At 41.4% G+C, this 22871-nt stretch overlaps 1 protein-coding gene across 6 annotated transcripts in view; it reads right to left on the reverse strand.

Annotated features, from left to right (window-relative positions):
- The window catches only part of Nmdar2 (glutamate ionotropic receptor NMDA type subunit 2), a 671980-nt gene that overhangs the window by 57961 nt on the left and 591148 nt on the right, over positions 1 to 22871 (reverse strand). For all 6 annotated transcript variants that reach the window (XR_012967269.1, XR_012967266.1, XR_012967267.1 and 3 more), the window contains one exon: positions 5252 to 5395. Coding sequence is in view for 2 of the 6 variants with exons in the window: in XM_076200978.1 (XP_076057093.1) it covers positions 5252 to 5395 (144 nt within the window). In the remaining 4 variants the exon portion in view is untranslated. The remainder of the gene's footprint in view (positions 1 to 5251; positions 5396 to 22871) is intronic.

Raw genomic sequence — 22871 nt, forward strand, 5'->3', positions numbered from 1 at the left:
TGTGATATATTTTTCTGGCTCGATTGTCCTAATCTTAACGCTGATCTCTTTTATTTGATCTAATATTGTCTAATTTCTCGTTTATTTGATTTTATCCTGTATCTTCATATTTTGCTTTACGTTCTCTTTTACCTGAAACGGACATCTTGGATTTTCTCTGTTTTGTTATTTTCATCTTTTTCTATTTAATTTTGTATCAATTTGTCCCATTAAAGTTTGTTCTTATCTGTTTTAGACATTCTGAATTTTCTCCGTTTTCTTGTTTTGTTATTTTCATCGTTTTCTATTTAATTTTATATCAATTTGTCCCATTACAATTTGTTCTAATCTGTCTTAGACATCTGAATTTTCTCCATTTTTTTTCTTTTTCTTTTCCTATATCCTCTTCTATGGTCTATTCTATCTAAACCTCTTTCTGCGTAAACATCCAAGTTGGTTCGTAGCTTATGTCTTTCTGTTTGATTTTTTTTCGTTAGTCTTCTCTAACATGTTGTCCTGTGTCTTTTGATATAATTCCTTATGGATGCAGCATACAATTATTTAGTTCATTTTCATTCTATTTCTATTTTGGGTTAGCATTCCCTTTTCTAAGTTCTTGGTTTCTTTTTGGATCTTTGGTTTCTTTTTTGGATCTATTCCACGCCATGTTATTTTTTCTTTTCTTTTTTCTGTATCTATGGATTTTTTTTTACAAGGTTCATCTATGTACTGATTCGTTCTTTCGGTATGAATGTCTAGATTATTCACTTTTTTTGTTATAAATCTTACCAATTCCCCCAAATTGATTCTTCACCTTTTCTTGTTTTATGTTTACTTTAGGCCAGTCTGACTAGCCTCTCTTGCGATCCCTTTATGAATTTTCAATCAATTTTGATATTTTGCAAAGGTGCTGTATTTTTTAACTGAAGGAGTACCATCACGCCCGATGGACAACAGAATGAGAACTGTAAATTGACAAAAAAACATCCAAACTAATAAATTTGTAAACAAATTAGATTATTAACTTGTAAAACAAGTTTAAGAGGAATCAAACATCCGTTAACATAAATCTAGACATTAAAACTGCACTGTGATAAACATACTGAAAAGACTACAAACGAAATGAAATGAAATAATATGAACACATACACATACAGCAAATTTCTACATCAACATAAGCCAAACATATATGTATATGTATATATATATATATATATATATAATCTTTATTTTTCTCTTTTAAAGTATCTAATTCCGCTGTCACGCGATTATTTTGTTGTCGTTTGGATCTAAATGCCTCACTGTGTCCTGGATTATTTTTTTTTGCCTTACCTTGTATTTTTTTTATATATAGTCATAAAATGAATAACACTGACATGCAGAATGATGACTCTGACCATCTTCCAACCGGTACATCTTTAGTTTCATGGGTTAAATGTTCTAACTGGATTTCCAACGCGTACTGAAAACTTACCTTATTCCTTTGTTTAATTGTTTACAATTACTCTCATTTGTCTCACTTATGGTTCATATTCGCATACGGCTACAGACACACACACACACACACACACACACACACACACACACACACAAGAAGAGGAAGAGAGGAAGAGAGAGATAGAGAGATAATAGATAGATAAATAGAGAGAGAGAGACCGAGCGAGAGAGAGAGAGAGAGAGAGAGAGAGAGAGAGAGAGAGAGAGAGAGAGAGAGAGAGGGGGGGGAAGGGGGGAGAAATGCACAGCTTGCTGGTGTAGTGGTAGCATCTTGACTTTTCTAGAAGGATGCCAGAGTTCAAGCACCTTTCACGGCTTAAAAGCTTCACTAACATTGGAAGCCGTTACTATTCCCCCTAAGCAAAGGTGATTTTATGTGCGTGCACTTAAGTACCATACCATTCCCCATGGATCGGGCTGAATATAAATTCCAAGATCTTATTTTAGCGGGTAATACCTGTCAATCACGAGTCCAACACGTGATCCAAAGACCAAGGTGAATCACACGCACGCATGCACACAAACAAACACACAAATACATGCACACGCACGTACACACGCTTGAAGAAATGATCTGAAACAGACTTGGAGGAATTCAAGAGTACCACTGGAAGTATGAGGAAATGAAATGTCTTTCTTTACATTTTACAACTTGGAGTGAACAAACATGTACTGAAGACTAATGAAAGGAAGAAACGGAAACAAAACTGGTTCAATAAAAGGTGTGAGACAGCTTGAAAGAATCCTGGTTAAATGGAAAAAGACAAGAACCATCAGCGCACAAGAAGCTTACAAACGAGGAAGAAAGAGAGGAAGAAAGAAAATTTGAAAGGATATTGTAGATAAATACAAAGATGAACCAAAAATGTTTTATAGGTTTATCAACGGTAATTTGAGACACAGAGAAGAAATCACCAAGCTACTAGTAGGTGGTGAAGTTTTTGAGGAGGTTTCAATTCAGGCAGAAGTAATGAAAGTTTCCAATCTGTCTTAACAAAGGAGAACTTTTTGTTTAGAGGAAGACTAGGTAAGCAATAACTTGTTTTTAGAAAGTGAGCAGACTTTTGGGATTACTGGATTTGAGAAAAGCTTCTGGATCTGACGGGATCTCAAACTGGAAACTTAAATAATGTAGGGAACTGGTGGACAAGATTCAAAATTTGATTGTGTTCATTAAAAGAAGGAATAGTACCACAGGACTGGAAAAAAGCAAACGTGGTACCAAGCTACAAAAGTAAGTCAGGAGACACAACTGAATTACAAACCGGAATTTGGGCAGCACAATAACGGAATTATGTGAAAAGATTGTGAAAGATTAACGGGTAAAATATCTTTTCATACAGTATGTTTGGCTTTAGGTACAAAGGACAACAACCAAACTGGTTCTCAAGTTGACAGATAAGCCATTCGAGGGGAGACTAAAAGCACTAGAGCTACCAACGTTGAAGGATCGAGGAAAAGAGGTGGTTTGATTTGTGTTTAGGTCACTAAAGGGGATGAACTACATTGATAAAAGAGACCTCTTGATTAGGGACAGGAGGTCATGAGAAAAAAAAATGTCTAAAAGATGTGAGGAAATACAGTTTTCCATACAAATGAAAAAATACTTGAAATAGCATAGTTAATATAACCTATGCCAGAATAACACATGAGAATTAGAAGATGTAGCCCAAGTTGGAACCATACGTGAACCGGACGCGCACACACACAGACACTAACACACACACACACACACACACACACACACACACACACACACACACACACACATACACACGCACGCACGCACACACATACACACGCACAAACATTGTTATTTAGTTTTTCTGCTTTTCTCATGCTACTTTATCTTATTTTTCAATGCAACTACTCCACGTGACTTTGGATGATTTATTTTGCATGTACATGGAAATAGAGGTCAAAGTGCTTCAACCATTGTCTTCCTTTCTAACATGTTGAAAAAATGCGCTTGTGTGTGTGTGTGTGTGTGTGTGTGTGTGTGTGTGTGTGTGTGTGTGTGTGTGTGTGTGTGTGTGTGTGTGTGTGTGTGTGTGTGTGTGTGTGTGTGTGTGTGTGTGTGTGTGTGTGTGTGTGTGTGTGTGTGTGTGTGTCTGTGTGTGCGCGCGCGCGCGTGTTGCGCCTGGGTCACATCCCTAAACTTGGTCTATGAACGAAAAAAAGTCAACAGAAAACGCTTTCTGCCCAAAATGAGGCCAGATGCAGAAGTAACCAACAACAACAGAATAGGAAAGAGAGAAATAAGTAAGCACGTAAATAGATAACTGAGTAAAGGAATAAAATAGAAATATATTAAGGAAATAAATAGATGAAGATACGAGTGAACAAATTAATAAATGCATATGGTGAATGAATAAAGGAATAAATAGGTAAACAGATAAATGAATGACTTAATTAATTAACAACTAAGTAGACAAACACAATAATGGATAAATATATAAACATGAAATAAACTCGTGAACAGAAACATATACTGAGTGTATCAAATCGGATCTTAATTTCTTGAATTACATGACAACATGCGATGATTACGTAAGTTCTTTACCTTCATTGGCCACAACCTCAGACAAGTTGTTTCTCTCTATTTCTTGGTGAAACCTACGCCCAAGTAGCTCGATACCATTCTCTCTCCCCTGCTTTGTACCCACTGAAATATTCTTTCATCTTTGTCATCATCAATAACCTTTAGGATACTGAAATACTGAAATATTTTATAAAGTCCCTAAGTCCCATTTTCTCGTTTTCGGATCCTACGCTCAAATTTTCGGTCTATTTTGATAAGTTTGTTACTGATGGTTAATATCACTGCGTCAGGTCTTCGTCGTGTCCTCTGGTGATCGGCCAGCGTCTTAAATAATGATATTGAGGGACCGCGCGGGGGCCAGCTTTCCGCTCTCTCAAAAGTGGACGGGCTAATGATGGGTATCGTTGTTTCGTGGTCCTGTATTTACAGTCTTACCCTAATGGTCTCAACTCCTCCCCTTCTCCTTCCCCTTCCCCTCAATGGCATCCATTAGTCTCGCATTTGTTTGCAGTGCAGCTATTTTTACCTTCCTCGCTATTTTTATTCCTTGCATAAGACGGGTTTCCAGGATTCCCTACACTCTTCGTTGAAAAAATCCTGTTTTTATTGTCTCCCCTTTCTGTAAATGGTTCTCTATTAATGTAGTTTCTTTAAGGCCTCACCCAAATCCCCCCTCCCACTCCACCCCCAACTCCTTCACGTGTTTCTTAAACCCGCCCCCACCCCTCGCCCAAACTCTTTGTTTCTCTTTCCAGACTCACATCCTCCCGACCTCCATCGAAGATGTTTGACTCCAGACCTTGCACACTTCTCCTTGGCTCTACTTCGCGCCCCTTCTTTCACCGTTCTTCCTTCTCCCATCTCTTCCTTTCCTTCACTCCCCTTCTCCATCGCCTCACCCTTTCTCCAGGGGTGCAGTGCTGCCGGAACACGCTGGAGCGCCGCCCTGGTAACCACTAAGTAGTCTCTTTTTAAGTGAATAAAATACATGGTTGCTCTTTTTTCGTTTTGTTTGATGATTATATCTATTTCATGATAATTAGTGAGTGCAACAATGCATATAGAAATACGATGGGGATGGCAGGCTTTTGACAGACCCTCCAGAGCTCCGGCACCTATTACCTTGACACTGCACCCCCGCAAATTCCTCAGACTCTGTGTCCCCATCTGTGTCCCCCGCCCTCTTACTCTCAGGATCCTCCCAGACTCTGCCTACCCGAAGACCCTCCTTACCTGTGTCGAGCTCCTGACGAAGCTGTGGAAGGCCTCGATGGGTCGTTCGAGGTCACGTGGTTTCGGGTTCTGTCGTGAACGCCTCCGTACAGCATCTTCCTGTCCCCAGCCATTTCTCTCTCCGCTCCTCGTTTGGTCTTCAAGCTAAGAGAAGTTTGTGCACATTAGATCTCCTGGGAGAGGAACAAGTGTCCTTAGCTTACATATGTGTGTAAGGCTGTGTCGGTGTGTGCGTGATTGCGTGCGTGCGTGTGTATACGCCTGTATGGACGTGGGAGGGTGTGTGTGTGTGTGTGTGTGAGCGTGCGTGTGTGGCCGTCAGTATCTTTGAGCATGCGTGTATGCTGGCGTGTGTGTGTGTGTGTGTGTGTGTGTGTGTGTGTGTGTGTGTGTGCGCGTGTGTGTGTATGTATATGTGTGTGTTTATCCTTGTTCTTGAATAACATACTGGACTCATGACTGGCAACTATTACCCTTCCTTTGCTCAAAGGAACAGTAACAGATTGCAGTATTAGTAGAGCGTTTTCACGCTGAACATCTGTGTCTGGATATCTGTCAGTGTGTGTCCACGTGGATAGACGAATGCTCTTTGTTTGTTTTTCTTATGAAGAGTAATATATCAATATGTATAATGTGCAAGTTAACGATGCATGTTGAGTCAGTGATGGGAAGACTAAGCTTTTGTTGCATAATTTGTAAACTGATGTAAAAAATAGGAACAAGTGTATGGTGCCGAGTCTTGTAATATGTTGGCCATGGTTACACAGTATCAGACAAATGGTTGTGAGAAAAAAACGATGTAGAAAAAACTTTTGTAAATCAGTCAAAGGCGGGACAATGAAAGAGGGAAAGGAAGTACAGATGGTGACCAGGCAGCACGGATCAATTGAGAACGATTACTTTCACTTCTGAGTGATGGTGTTGTGGAATAGTATAGCATAAAGGCACAGAGATCAATAGTACACAGTTTTCATGGCGAGAGCACTGACCTGAAACGTCCTAAATATAAAATGTCAAATTGGTTACATGAGACGTTCACTTGACGAGGTTGAAGTCTGTTGAGGTGACTATGACAGCAGCACAATAATACCAATATCAAACACAAAAAAAATATTACAAGTCAAGTGATACAAACGAGTTTGTGGATAGTGAAAAAAAAAACTATTATAGAAATATTCATGGTGACAATCATGTTTATCAGTATTAGCGACAGCTATAGTAATAATACGAGTACAGTAGACGTAGTAGTAGTAATTGTGGTGATGGTTAAGGTATAGGTAGTAGTTGCAGTAGTAGTAATAATATTGGTGGTGGTAGCAGCAGTAGTTGCAAAAGCAGTAGTAGTTCCAGCACTAGCAGCGGCAGTAGTAGTAGCAGCAGCAGCAGCAGTGGTAAGAGTAATAGTAGTAGTTACAATAGTAGTACTAGCAGTAGTACTAGCGGTAAGAGTAGTAGTAGCAGTAGCGTTAGAAGCAGTGATGGTAGTTGCAGTAGCAGTAATAGTGGCAATAGTACTGGTGATGGTAGTGGTAGTAGCAGCAGTAGTAACAGTGACGGTAGTAGCACTAGTATTGGTGGTGGCAATACGGCAGTAGTTGTAATGATGGCGGTGGTAATATTGGTAGTGTTGGTGACTGCGGTGGTGGAGGTATTGGTAGTGGTGACATTGGTGGTATTGGTAGTTGTAGACGTGGTTGGGGGTAATAATATTAGCGTTAGTAGTAGCAGACTTAATAGTAGTAGGGTTTAAATTCATTAAATGTTATGTGCCACTGAATTCGAATTATATGAGAGACATCTGGCGAAGGAGCCCTGGGCATACGCTAGGCCTTGAGGCCTTTAAAAAAAAAAAAAAAAAAAAAAAAAAAAAAAAAAAGGACTTGAGATTAGGACGGCAGTTAGCAGTCGACTCAAATCCTGCGGGAATTAGATTAACCCCGAGGTTGAAGAATTTTATAGTCTCAGTAGCGTAGTCGGTAGAAGCATAGACTTGCTACCATGCAAGTCCTGGGTTCGAGTCCGGGGACAACTGTCGGAATTATTTGATTGACATCGTCGTCATTGGCGATTCTATTCAGGTATTACAACGACGAAAGTCTATCAAGGATACGTACCAGCTTAACCACTAGCTACAAGTGGGCTTGGTTCTTCGTAAAATTGAGATTAGGACGGCAGTTAGCAGTCGACTCAAATCCTGCGGGAGTTAGATTAACCCCGAGGTTGAAGAATTTTATAGTCTCAGTAGCGTAGTCGGTAGAAGCATAGACTTGCTACCATGCAAGTCCTGGGTTCGAGTCCGGGGACAACTGTCGGAATTATTTGATTGACATCGTCGTCATTGGCGATTCTATTCATATATATATATATATATATATATATATATATATATATATATATATATATATATATACACCACACATACATATATGTATATCTATATATATATATATATATATATATATATACGTATATATATATATATATATATTGTAACAAGTTGAGGAAGGTGGAAAGAGAAGTCACGGGTCTAGTTCAGAGTTGTGAATTTGTTGTGAATTTATTCCTGACCGGTTTCGCTCTACGCTTCTTCAGAGGAATGTGACTGGGGTGAAGCTGGTGGTATACATTGAGAAACAAGGCCGCGTTCCCTCCTAGAAGGTGGGGTCCGCTGTTGTTCTGACCGAAGCATACAATAACTTACAATTTTGAAATATAGTTATTTTATCATTTTTGTAAATACCAGAAACAGCTCCGGTGTGTGTGAAGTGTTGTCCGAAAATGTAACAGTGTATCTGTAAAGATGAGTGGTGTAAAAATGTGTAAAACCCGAAAGACGTCACAAAATAACTTATAATTTACATAATAATAAAATAATAACATAGCAAAACAAAATGGAATAAAACAAAATGAAATGAAAACAATGTAATAATTCGATGCAAAGTGATGCTTCGGTCAGAACAACAGTGGACCCCACTTCCTAGGAGGAAGGGCGCCCTTGTTTCTCAATGTATACCCTCAGCTTCACCTCCAGAGTCACATTCTTCTGAAGAAGCATAGAATGAAGCCGGTCAGGAATAAATTCACAACTCGGAACTAGACCTGTGACTTCTGTTTCCATCTTCTTCACACACACACACCTACACACACACACACACACACACACACACACACATATATATATATGTGTGTGTATATATATATATTACAGGTGAAAAATGTAATCACACATTTGTCAATAACGTAGAAACCATTGTTATATACATATATAAAAATAAATTTTGCCACACAGCTGATCAGCCCCCAGCGCGACACTGCTCTCCTAGCTAAGACAATGGTCAATCCCAGTATTAATCAACATTTTCATGACTTAACAAGGCCTTTTGGAAGTCGATAACATCTTAACCCATTCAAATCCAGGATTTACTTTATGGGTTCTGTTTTGGGTAACGCCAGACGATTTTGTTCAGCTTAGAAGAACCTCTGGGGGGTTAAGGGGTTTACTGTAACAGTCGGTAAACGTATCGTGAAAATGGCCGAAGAGGATTCCTGGGAAGTGAGGAACCTGAAACGAGTTCGACAGGATCATTCCTCTAGGAGCCATGGTACCATTAGAGGTACGCGAGGGCCTTGTGGTTGGTACGCGAGCAATTTTCAGTTGTTGGCACCCGGGCATGCTTTCCGATGTGCTATGAGCAAAGTTATACCGCCACGCATTGACCAGTTGGTGAAGAAACAGATGCATCCCTCGCATTAAGATTTAATGAACAGGATGTGTTCTTTGCTGTTGGTTCATTTGTGTGTCCTATTTATGAATAAACTGATATCTGATCGAAATGTGTTTCTCTGTAACCTCCATGTGGTACTCAATCTGAAAAATGTTTGGGGACTACTGATCTAGTGTCTCAACTTTGTATTGTGCACTACATTTTCTTACAAGAGTGTGTACAGAACTGTGCATGATGAAACGAATAATTCGCAGGTTTTGCTGTTTGGAAAAAATGAGGCTCTCTCGATGTGATGATAATGTTTATTCTCGTTATATACGAAAAATATTGAAATGTTGATCCCATCCAATCTGACCGACCCGACCCTACTCGACCAAACCCGATAGTCACTTTTTTCCCTTCTTAATATATATGTATTTTTTTCTTTAATTTAGATTCATACTTTAACGAGATTCTCTGATGAGTTCAGATTTTTCACCCCGCGACTAATCAAGACAGTCTGGGATCATGCGTAAACAAATGAGGAAATGAGTGAAGAAAACGAGCAAAGGCTCGTTTTGAAATGCAAAGGTTTCGATTCCAAGTCACCCACGATTTCAGTGTGGAGTTCGTAGCGCTTAGAAGGCTCAAATCTGACTCCCTTTCATCTGCAAGGGCTTAGCCGTACTTGACCTGCATACAGGGCTTTCATCTCTGCTGAAATGAAATTCTAAAACATCTGTGTAGTATATCCTAGTAGTATATCCTAGTAACCTTTCCTAAGGTCCGGAATTCTAGAGGCGTAAATCAGGTTATTTTCCTTGTTTATTACTTATAAGGATGCTTGCTGGCCGAATGGGCTAGAGCGTCGCCACTTGTGGCGGAGGTCGAGGTGATGCAGTTCAAACCTTGCAGCCAGCGAGTTGGACCAAGGACATGGTTCATTAAATCCCACGCTACAAGGTCCTCTGTAGGGGACACCGTCCTAGTCTCCTGATAGGGGAAATCCGTGATGCTGAGACTAATCATCAATCACTTCTTATACGACAACAGGGCAGGACTCGCAGTAATGGATTTAAACTGGACAAATTTATATCATAGGCAAGAATTGGTTTCCTAATAGGGTGGTCAACGAATGGAATAGACTTAGTAACCATGTAGTGAGCGCTGAAACTATCAGTTGTTTTAAGAAACGGTTAGACAACTTTATGGATGGGGATGACAGGTGGTAATGGACATGGAACTGCCTAGTGTAGGCCTCATGGTCTCTTGCAGTCTCTTTCATTCTTATGTTCTTATGACTCGAACTTTTAAGTCCATTACCACCACCACTCATCCCCATTCACAAAGACATATCATCTCTTAAAACAGACAATAGTTTCAGCGATCATTACATGTTTACTAAGTCCATTACATTCGTTAACCATCCACTGAAAAATCAGTTCATGTCTATTTCTTTTTTACTGCGAGCTTTACTGAAGTAGGGGAAGTATTTCTTCATCATGAGAATCTCGTAAAAGTATGAATCTAAATTAAAAAATTATATTACGAAGAAAAAAAAAGTGACTATCGGATTTGGTCTAGCAGGGTCGGGTCGGTCAGATCGGACCGGATCAACGTTTCAATATTTTTCGTATATAACGAGAATAAACGCGAGAGTGTCGCCTTTGTTATCATCATATCGAGAGAGCCTCATTTTTTTTTCTTCCAAATTGCAAATCCTTCTGCGAATTATTCATTTCATCATGCACAGTTCTGTACACACCAAGGGCTGTGAAGGGTTATGCAGATGCCACCGAAATCATTAGATGAAATAAATCCTTGATCACTACGAAAGATTTCGGGGAAGTCTACCAGAGTGGGATCATTAAACACGGTTTTCATCATATTCATTGCACTTATAAATTTCAAAAGAATATTTCGGGAAGAGTACTCATGTTGATGAAGAACAGCAAATACCTCCCTACTTGACAACGAGTGAATCTAAGAAGTCTACCAAGACACAAAAGAATGATTTCAAATGCTGGGACCGATTTTGAAGGCCCCATTCGGGACGGTTTTGTTTGATATTAGTCAAATGTTGCCTTTGGAGGATTGGAAAAGGCAATTTAGTGAGGGCTAGGTTCTAGCTGACAGATGCAGCCAAAGAACCCAACTTACAAGATATTACCTTTAAAGGATTGGAAAGGGTATCTTTCTTTTCTTTTTTATCTTTTTTCTTTGTTTAATTATTTCCTTGATAATTTATCTATTAAACTGGGTTCTGGCTGTATTTGCTAAATGTTTGCTTACGTTATGGAGATTTCATTTAAGGCCTACATGACCTACACGTGGCCATAAATGAGCAAACGAGATGGCAGGTCTAAAAGTGAGATGGTGACTAATATCGATAATTCTTCATATATACATGTCAGCCTTTAAGCAAAGGAATCTAATAACTATTGCTCCTTTGACAAACACGTAGGGGTTCAACTAAGTATCTTAAAGACATACATATATCTGGCAATAAGAATCTGTTTAGCGGCTGTATCGAGCAATAGGATGGAGTGATATTTCCCTCATCGTTATTCAAGCACACGTATCTCGTCCGCATGGACACTTGAAAGCAAGGGTCTATATCCAGGGGGAAGGTTCTCCCAATGCATTTGTCAACACGAGAGAGATTATGGATTTATCATATGATTCACTACCCACTGTTGTTGTAGGGGAACTGTCTGTCGTAAAGAGACGTGGCCAACCTCATGGGTTAAGAAGAGTGTTTTAAGGTAAGCGCGAAATACGAGACCGACGTCCTCAGGGAGGACAAACCCTTTATTGGTATAACGTTTCGCTATTTCGAGTTTTATCGAGTACATGATAAAACTCGAATATACGAAATGTTGTACCAATAAAGACTTGGTCTTCACATTGTGCTTTTCCTGGACTTAGCATCAGACGTGGTCACCTGGACGAAAGCAACAGGTACAAGGGAGACTTGAAAGGAGTTTCTTTGGAAGCAGCAGTAAAAAAGGAAAAAAAAAAAAAAAGTCTGCAGATGTAGTGTAACTGTGGATGATACGGATATTTCTTAGGAGGGTCTTGACGGGACAATTTTGTCTGTTCATGGGCAGTTAACGCTTGAAACAGTTTATATTTTTGTTTTATGATTGAACATCGATTCCTCATCTATTGCAGACGAATTGCGCACACAAGTGGAAGGGTTCTCCTTGGAACAAGTTTTCCTTTAGTAGTTTATTTTAGCTGCCACCATCTGCAGCGAGAGGGCGAAGATTATATGAAAGCCTCTTTTGTCTAATTTTTTTTTGTGCGTTTAACCTCAGACATTTATTCCTGCTGTGAACAGACGATTTGATTCATATGAGGAACCCACTCCGAAGCGGTTAATCAACAAGTCTGTTCAATTTTTGAACTGCTTCTCTGTTACAGTGCATGATTGCACCCACCGAACAAGTTCATCTTAATTCATTGAAAGTTGGCTTGCATTCTTTTTTTCTTTCTTTCTTTCTTTTTCGACTCGTGGCTTGACATTCACATAATTACGAACGTGGGGGAAGAATATGATCATGATCCCTTTCTGCCACATCTCATCTCTGCCAATGCCGAGGCGTTAATTTCTCAAACTGGGAGAAGAGGAAGAACTCTGGAGCCTTTTCCGAAAAAAGGAGGCGGCAGTTTAATATACTTGAGAGGTTTCAATGGTTGCATTCAGCAGAGAAGCGTGTTCCATGTTTTAACTTCCCTTTGCAAGGAGCTATCTCTGCAAGTTTTCCATTTTTTTTTTCTTCTCTTCTTCAGCTTTAACCTTCCAGCGTCCATGTGGAGGAAGGAGTGCCTGCAAACCGAGTAAAATCATCTGGCGTTAACCAAAAAAAAATTCTCTAAAGAGAGCACTTCCTTGTTGAGCTAGCAGAGCAAAAGACCAACAAGAGGGAGAGGGTTCGATACCCAACACCAGCGCGTGATGGCAAAAAGGTCGTGAGAACTTAAAATCCAATGATGACCTAGGAAGACCCCTACGGATATGGATAAACGTGACTGGCTGAACTGCACAGCAAGGGCGCGTCGCATCACCAAGGGTGTGGCGTAGAATGGCTGTTAAGGGCGCTGGACCGGTAACCCCTTGGTTCGGCGATCGATTCCCTTTCACCGCAACGCATTTAGAAAGAAACTGCCAGTTTCAGCACTTCTCCGGGATCCACAGTGATTCATAAGTATACACACACACACACACATTTACAATTCAATTTTCAGTCGTTCGGAGACACCTGCCGAACAACCTCTCCCAACGCCTTCCTCGAGTCTTAGAAATGTGTCAGCCTTTATTACATTACCCCTGTAAACTTCTGTCTTGTCTCCCTACTCTATGTCTTCTCTTCCTCTTCCACGCTTGCCATTTCGCAGCGTCCACCCAAGTGTGGCACAACTGTCTTTTTCCCGTTACTATGTAACCCAATACTACCTGACGCATGGCCGAATAGCCAACGACTTAAATGCACCCACCCCCTCTGGTTTATTGTCAGTGATGGTGTTGGACACCCTGATTGGAAAAAAAAAAAAAAAAAAAAAAAATTCAAAGGGCATGTCCATCCAACTCCATCATAAGTTACTGACTCCCATGTTTGCCTACTGTGGTGTCCCTGCAGAGCTGGGAAACTTGAATTCTGAGGGCTGAACGATGTTCCACTGTTGTGGGTGGCGTTAGAGAGTGTCCATCTGAGACAAGTAACACGTCTCTTCGGTCCTTGATTCAAAGAAGGATGGCCCCAATTAGATCGGAGAGAGCTAATCGATTGAACTACCTGACTTTAACTTCCGAGTCAGGCACACTCTGAGCCAAGCAAGTACCGCCTGGGCCGATACCACAGTGTCTACGACTGTTCACCCCAGAACCAAAGTGGTAGGTGCATATACTCTCCCATGATCCCTAGGACTGCGGGGTTGCAAATTCAACGCTTAGTCTCTCTTTACTGCGCACCAAGGTGGGTGGAGGCACTAGTGATAGGGGTGGGCTTACAACCTACCCCCTGGTTGGTACAAACAAACGAGGCACAAACACATCAACCCAGACACAGGGTGCACCTCCTTGTATTTTGCTTGGCAATTTTTTTTTTTTTTTTTTTTTTTATCTTCAAGGACGAACATTTACCTTCTCATGGTTTTTGCACTCCCTACTTTCTCCCTTTAGTCCTCGATGATGTTCATTAAACTGCAATTCAATACCTCACTGTCGTCCTCATTATTTCTTAGTGCGTCAGATTTGATTTTAATCACTATCTGAAATTATTTCTTATCTTTTAGCTTCCCCAAGCCTATATTTCTCGAAGGCTAATTGATTTCTTTCAGGTCTGAAATTGAATTAAATTGTGCAATCTACCATTATACGATAACAACCTCATTTTATTGATAACAGTATCAATGCTAACGTTGCTTTTATCTGTAAATACGAAGCCTATTTCGTGTTTGTTGTTTCATTTAAACTTCTATAAGTCTATTTACGACCTACACGCTTCAAGAACAGTTGAAAGTCCTTGCAAAATTAATTAGCATTTTAACTCTCTCATTTCTCACCTATTCCAAATTTCCTAATGCATGATTAAGCATCTACATTACTTTGACATTGAAGTCTCTGATTACTGAAGTCTGTGCATAACCTTGAATTATTCTGAAGATATATCTTTTACACATCCTAATCACAGTCCAAGATACCCTACTGGATACACTATTAAGTTAAACTACGTTATCAGCAATCTCTCGATTACTGAAAACTCCTACCTCCATTGGAACTTTTCTTTCGTTTTGCCTCCATAGTCGAACAATTGGTGACTGTCATATGGCTGCATGATTTTTTTCCTCTTTCATTCGGAGCTCATTCAGTCCTACGATATCCAAGCTGATGTTTTCCAATTCTTTCATCAAATTTTCTAGTTTACGCTCTTCTGTCAAGGTTCTCACGTTGTTCATACAGATGCTCAACTTCTTCAAGCTGTTTAATGTCCAAGGCTTGGATATGCTTGGACGTTGCTTACATTAAGGTGCCACATTGCCAGAGAGCACACGAGGCGACGGTCCAACAGGAGCCCAAAGACAGATAGGTTTGCTGACTTTATAACACACAGATGAACAAGACATCATCAAGGTAGCCAGAATATAATAATTATTTTTCAGTGTGGATGGGGTTGCGAATGTTGTCGACTACAATACTACTTGAACACTTTATTTTTTTCGCCAAATTATCCTTACCTCTGTTATATTTGTCTCGCTCAAGAATAGTATATTTCCCTCTCCCTAAAGACGTTCTTTTTTTCTGATTCTTTTCATTACCATTACACCCTTTTATGGTCCATCCAATTTCAATGATTCTTCCTTGCCTCATTCTGTCGCATTCAGACTCCAGCAATCTCGCACCCGTTGCCTGCAACACCCTAAAGACGTGAAATACTCGAGAACCGTTCCCCCCCCCCCATGCCCTTGGTCTCCCATTCGACCACAAGCTGGGCCCTGAAACCCGACCTCCACTAACCAGCCTCCGTCTTCCCAGGAGCCCCGCCTGCTAGCACGCCCATCCACCCACCTGCAAGCCCATCTGCCCATGGCCCTCCACTCAATAACGCGGCAGATCGTCCCTTGCGCTCAATCAATGAAGTTTCATTCCTCCAACCTGCCTCTGCCCAACCATGCTCACAACCTCTTTCCCATGTCTCACGCACTCGCATGTACATGCACACCCACACACGCTCACACGATCACACCCATACAGACGTATACATACATACAATTTCTTGTGACCACACCTGACAACTGCTCTACATACAAACTCTCTCTCTCTCTCTCTCTCTCTCTCTCTCTATCTATCTATCTCTCTCTCACACACACACACGATAACGCCTATGGAAACCTGTTCATATATACATTTTCTTGCGCCCACTCTTAATACATTCTCTACACACATGTTCTCCCTCCCTCCCTCTCTCTCTCTTTCTCTCTCCCTCTCTTTCTCTCTCTCTCTCTCTCTCACACACACGCACACACACACACACACACACACACACACACACACACACACATTGATGTTTGGAACAAGTTAGATGAGAAAGTAGTGTGTGCAAAAACAATACACGAATTTAAAAACAGTATAGATAAAACGAGATATGAAGACGGGACACCACGAGCATAGCTCCCCTTCCCGTAAAATACAACTAGGTAAACAACTAGGTGAATAAATACACACATGTACACAGACGGATGCACGCACGCACGCGCACACACGTGCAGTTCCAGACACTTGAACCTGACCAGGTCACAATGCCCTCCTGACACTATCTGGCAGCTATTCCGTATTGTGGTGAAAAAAGCTCATGAAGCCTTATGGAACTTAGTCCCCATAGCAACCATGACTGATGGGTAACAGACATGTGTCTGAATAAATACATGGGAATGCAATATAGTACAGCATACTCGACTCTCCGCTGAGTCTTTAACTTTCAACGCGGTGTTGAAATTATAACAATTTCGCAAACGGTAACTTCAATAAAGTTAACGGGCAAACATACCCAATGTTGATACAGAGCCAAAATGAAAAAATCTAGGCATAACCGGGATATGTAGTTGATTATTCATATACATTTCATTTGGTATGGAGTTTGGTTCTAGTGTTTATGTTAGTGAACAAATCAAATTTGTTGTGATATGAATATCTGAACTCAAACAATCCGAGAGGTTGGTCATACACACACACACACACACACACACACACACACACACACACACACACATATGCACTGCATTACCCGCAGATCGGTCATATATGAGCTCCGAGCTCTCTTTCGAGAGGGAAGTAGCTGTCGATCACGAGTCCAACACGTGATCCAAGACCATGGTGAATCACATATATGGAGTCCTCAGACGCAGGGGCTCATCAAACACAGTATAAAAAGGTAATCATTATGTTCTATTGATGTCAGTGCAAATCTGTGAATCGTGTCATATCTAAGGATAATAGAGAATTAAATGCATTTCTAAAATGTAGTATAGCATTAGTAACAAGGATCTCCCAATATGCTAAAGCTAGTAATTGTGCTCATCATTCTTAATGCAACGATCATCAATAAATTGTGTCCAGATGAAACCCAGTGTTTACATTAAACGGAATGAGTGCATTAAGAGAGACTGCATTCATTACATTCTACACTTTAGACCGTAGGCTGGTTGATAGCAACCCAAAAATCAGCAATACTTATCCTACGGTGATTTTTGCATATATTTCCTTTAACAAACATTTTACAAGTCGTAGTCAACATGAAGTCACATTAGCAATGCCGATTGTGAATACGAGGATGTAGTTCCGTGATTACTTAGCCCTTTTTCTTAGCAAGGGTCACTCGCTTTATGGGGGTAAACTATCTAATCGTGGTATCACGTTACCTGTGGATGGTGATGTTCTATAGGAATATTGGATGATGCTTTGTAGGACACACCGTATATCACTCGTGTATGCATTACCACTACAGCAAGAACAGTGGCGATGTATGGCATATAGTTAGATTATTAGTAATTCTTTATTACCATTTATCACTCTATTCTCACCATATTTTTATTCTATTCCATCAATAGTATAAACCAAACCCTGTTACTATTTTCTTGCATCATAGAGATCCTTCCGTGATTGGCCTTCCGGCCTGTGTAAGGATGCAAGAACCAATTTGGGGAGTTTCATTGCGACAAAAGTTACCACACTTTTGGCACTTTGTTTCTGATTGCCTGTGTCGAAACCAAGGTATAGACGGAACCCCAAAGCAGTGAATGGTCAAAAGGTTGGTGGCCTCAAGATGGCCAGGAGGAAGAAATGATTTCTGCAGGGTCGGAGCATGAGAGGCAGAAGTTTCCGTGAAACTGCCACAAGCCTTGGCATTTCTAAAACAGGGGTGAGGTTGCGGTTGCAAAGCTGGGAAGAGAATGAAGATCTACGGTACTTTCCAAAGAAAGTAAAACTAGCATAACCTCGCAGGGAAACTGACTAAAGCTGGTAACTGCAAATAATTCTTTCACAAATGCAGAGTCTGTAAGAGAAACTACAGCCGGACATGACTCCCAGCGCTGCGGGGCGACGCTTGCACAAATAAGGAATTTATCACTAAAGGTGACGTCGGGACATCACGAAGTAAGGTCGAGGTTTGTTAAACATGTACATGACACTTTAGAGTAAGAAGAGTGTTAGGTTACAACGTATCTTTCAAATAATTCTTTACAGCGACTTTATTGTTTGCATTATTTTTTAAGAAATTATTATATTGTAAGCGCACTCTCCTTTATTACAAAGTTATATTCAAAGTGATGGCTTCCATGACTGAGTCCATATATTTCCAATACAATTTGTTCTGTTTGGTAACCATATACAAAAAGTAACACACAGTTATAAATGAGTCCATTGATACAAGTGACTGGATGTCACTTTTTATCCTTAACTAAAAGTCCCACGCTTTCAAGTTTGTTTCGACAAACATTTATGATGAACCTCGAAACGGTCATGTCACGTGCAACGTTGGGGGTTGGATTTCTCTTTATGGAATGGGAAAGGTCCCAAAAAAAGAAAGCAGATTTAAAAAGGCAAAGTACATGGAGATACTGAAGGATACATGTTTTCCATCTCTTTGTGATTGAGACTTTTCATTTCAAGTACGAATATTTTGTCCAATTCACAAAGCCCGAATCATTCACCAATGATTTGCTGACCATATGGAATTGTTGGACTGGCCCAGCTCTGGATGTGACTTGAATCCTATCGAAAACACTTAGGTAAACATAGTACAGTGGGGGTGGGCCTCGTACTACTGCTGGGCGATTTTATTCAGTCAAGGGGAACACCGTCTACACAGCCAAAGGTCAAAAGGAAACCTTGTCCTACGATTGGACCACACGATCATGGAACTATATTCTCATATGTCAAATCGACTTTACTAATGTGCAGTTGTAGTAACTACAATAGAAAAAAATATGTGTTTGATAAAGAAAATAGATGCACAGATTGTCATAGGATAAACATTACAGAGGTTTGAGTTGGTATCAGACGGCCTACGGTAAAAAATGGTAGAATGTAACGATGGTTATACCAATGCACAAGCTCAGTTCATACATTCATTCAATTGAAAGTCAACACTGAGTTTCATCTGGACATATTTTAATGATGAGAACTGCATGGAGAATGATAAGCAAAATCTTAAAATTTGCATATTAGGAGAGAATGTTACTAATGCTACACTGCATTGTAAACGTGCAGAGTAAGTTTTATTGTATATAGACATGACTTACAGCATTGAGCCGACACGAACACGGCGTATAAAGATCGGTGTTTTCATATTTATGTTCTGCAGATTTCCTGGGTCTGAGGATTCTGTTTATGTATGGAGGTTGTATACTAGGTCGGGGGATCAGGATTACCACCTTTCCGTTTGTTTGTATTCAGACATGGGGTGTATGGATGTGCGACGGAGGGATAGCATCTTGGTAGGAGGACGGGCGCCCCGTTATACTTCGGGTGGTCTGAATACCCTGGTTCCAACGTCCACCTCAACCCGTACGTATGGCTTCTTGTAGCTGCCTTTGGACATAGCAGCGGTCATACCCTGGGCAACAGCGCCGCCCCGCCGCGCCGGCCGAACTACGTGCTGGTACCCACCTGGTCGTTTCCAGATGGGGAAAGAGGCCACACTCCTTCTCTCTTTCGTGCATGCTCCAGCCATGGGTTCAGTGGCAGTCTGGGCTGGCCATGGTGCCTCGTCGCAGACTCTCCAACAACGCCGGGGTTTGGTTTGGTTTGGAAATCTTGATGGGGGGGGGGTTCTCTAACCCCTTAGCATGTTCCGGCCACCCTCTGCAACCGCTCGCAGCCGTCGATCGTTCTGACATCCATATTACCATCGCCATCGGCTGTGGGATGTCAAAATGGTGGTATTGAGGGCTGCGCACCCTTCTTATCACCGTAATCTCTACACCTCGCGGATGTTCTCTCCCCTTTACCCACATCATCCTCATTGTCATCCTAAACCAACTAAAAGTCCTGCGGCGATGGTTGGGCCGGCGACGGGGGCAGGTCCTGGGTAAGACTGGAAGCCCCTAGCTTGCCCACTGCACGCATGGCGACGCTAACGTGATGGTCGTCTGATGCAGGAATGGCGACCCCATTCGGCAGCTGTCTGCCCAACCTAGCAGCCCTTTTCAAGGGACCGCGCAGCTCGCCTCTCTCTGAGGATGAGCCTAGAAAAGGTGACACAAACACCGCCCGCTCCGCCTTCTTCTGGGCGGGTAGCCGCGCCCGTCAGAACATCCCTTATGCGGTCGAAACAAAAGACGAAAAACTAACACAGCTAATCGCCTACAAAGCTACAAGAACACAACCTGGAATGTGTGTACCCTGGCGGACTCCAAGACCCCATTACCACCATTCGCCCTTCCAGGAGCACCGCTAACATCGTGGCCGAGCTCAGGCGGTATGATATCGATATCGCCACCCTCAGTGAGACTTGCCTAGCCTTTGAGGGCTCTCTCACGGAGAATGGTGAGGGGTACACCTTCTTCTGGAAGGGACTCCTTGAGTAGGCCACCAGGATCCATGGCGTGGGGCTCGCTATCAGGTCGTTTCTCCTGGGCAGCCTGCTCGAGGCTCCTGTTGGTCACAGTGAGCGACTCATGACTCTTGGTGTCCTACTGGCTGCCCAGAGATACGCCACCATTCTCAGCGCCTACCCCACACTTACCTACACGGAGGACGTCAAGGACGAATTTTACGATCTGGTTGATCGGACGCTCCGAGCCATTCCGCGAAACACAAGATCATTCTCCTTGGTGAATTTACGCGAGGGTTGGCTCCAACTACATTGTCTGGAGTGGCGTCATTGTCCACAGGCGTGCCGGCAGGAAATGGATCAACTGTGGTGCCCTTCAGGATCCCGCTATGCAAAAGGAGCTAGGGAAGTGGCTCCCCGGCTTCCTGTCAGTCGCATCTACCAGTCCCACCGGTGAGTCCGCCGCCGCCACCGAAGGATCTCCTGCGAAGGCATGGGACACTTTGTCTTTTACCATCTGGGAGGCCGTTGTATCCGCTCTCGGTCACACCAAGATTGTTTTGACGACGATTTCCCTGAAATTCATCATCTACAGCAGTGAAAGAAGGCCGCCTACAACGCCGCAATAGAATACCCGTCTTCTGACGCTCTGCGTGCCGGTTCGTTGAGCTGCGCCCTAAGGAGCAATCGCGTCTCTAACAGATGGAGAACGATATATATATATATATATATATATATATATATATATATATATATATATATGTATATATAATATATATATATACTTATATATATATACATATATATATACATATATATATATATGTATATATATAATATATATATATATACATGTATATATATACATATATATATACATATATATATATATATGGAAAAATATAATATATATATATATACATGTCGTTTTTAACAGATATATATACAGAGATATATATATATATATATATATATATATATATATATATATATATATATATATATATATATATATTTGTTTTGTGAGGAGGTTATATTGAGTACAGGCTTTGTTGAAGTCTACAATAGTAGTAGCATTGTTCAGTTTGTATGAAGCACTCTCAATATATTCGTACCTTATGAGAGAGCGGACGTTGAAGGTATTTTCTCACAGTCTAATGAGGTGCTTACGCGCAACTTCATCCCAGACGCTCAGGAATCCAGGAAACCGTCACGGAGCGAAACGGAGGTCACACACGCAAGGGTTGGGGGGAGAAGTGGCAATTGGTATTTACACAATTATGGGAAAACGGGATCGAAATTAAAGAACTGCGACGCGATAACGGCGGTGGACAAGTTGAGAACCACCTTGCTGAAGTTGCAAGTGTGATATTTTGGCGCGAAAGACAAACTGTAGAGATTTTTGTAGGTTGCCGCGAAATAGACATTCGCAAAAAGGGAGGTCGCGAAACTTGGCGGGTCATTATATTTACTTATGAACACCAGGGGAAGGGGAAGTGCGGAACCAAGGTTCGGACTCTTGATATAACCAAGGGTCACATTCAAATGTATATGATAAGTACACATAGAAGACGAGGGGCCTACGCTAGGAGACGCGTAGCTACGGCCGATGCTGTCAGCTTTGCCCTGTGCACTTGGAATGTTAGGGCAAGTACCAGTCACTGTCGGGAATCGGAGAGAAGTGCGGGATTCGAACCCACAACTAAGCATATGCGAGACCAGCACGCTTTCGATTACGCCACTGACGCACACATACTGTACACATAATCTGCATTGTTGCTTCTAAGCAAAACACAAGGACATTTACTACTAGGAAACACAAAGATACATAGACATGCCACTCTGGGCATATAAAGCATCCACCAAGGAAACTCGTGTTTTTCCAGTGACCACGATATATCAGCATCAAGTTCGTGGAACTTCGTGGGACCAACAAGGTTCCTCAGGAAACATTAATAATTATCATTCGTATCGATGCATCATCATATGTTAATATTGCGCTGAAAAGGGACTTAAACACGTTTTTATCCTCAACTAATCATTAAAATATTATACCTTTACGCATCACGTGAACAATTAGGACAAGGGGTATTTCATCATACAACCCTACGATGAAAGCATTGTATAAGAGAATGTGATTTGTGGATTTATGAACCCAATACCCGAGGCAGACCCTTTGGCTGGTTTCACACGTATCGACTTTTTGTCGTGCGCCGTCTGCAACACGACGCTGTACCCTAAAATAACCATGGGTATCTATGGACCCTTTCACACGTCTTGGCCACGACCACATGTGAAAACATTCATAGACACTCATGGTTACTTGAAAGCACGACGTCGTGTCGTGGACGGCATAGA

This window comes from Oratosquilla oratoria, chromosome 17 (assembly GCF_046742065.1).
Source record: "Oratosquilla oratoria isolate Oo_2021 chromosome 17, ASM4674206v1, whole genome shotgun sequence".
Taxonomy (NCBI): Eukaryota; Metazoa; Arthropoda; class Malacostraca; order Stomatopoda; family Squillidae; genus Oratosquilla; species Oratosquilla oratoria.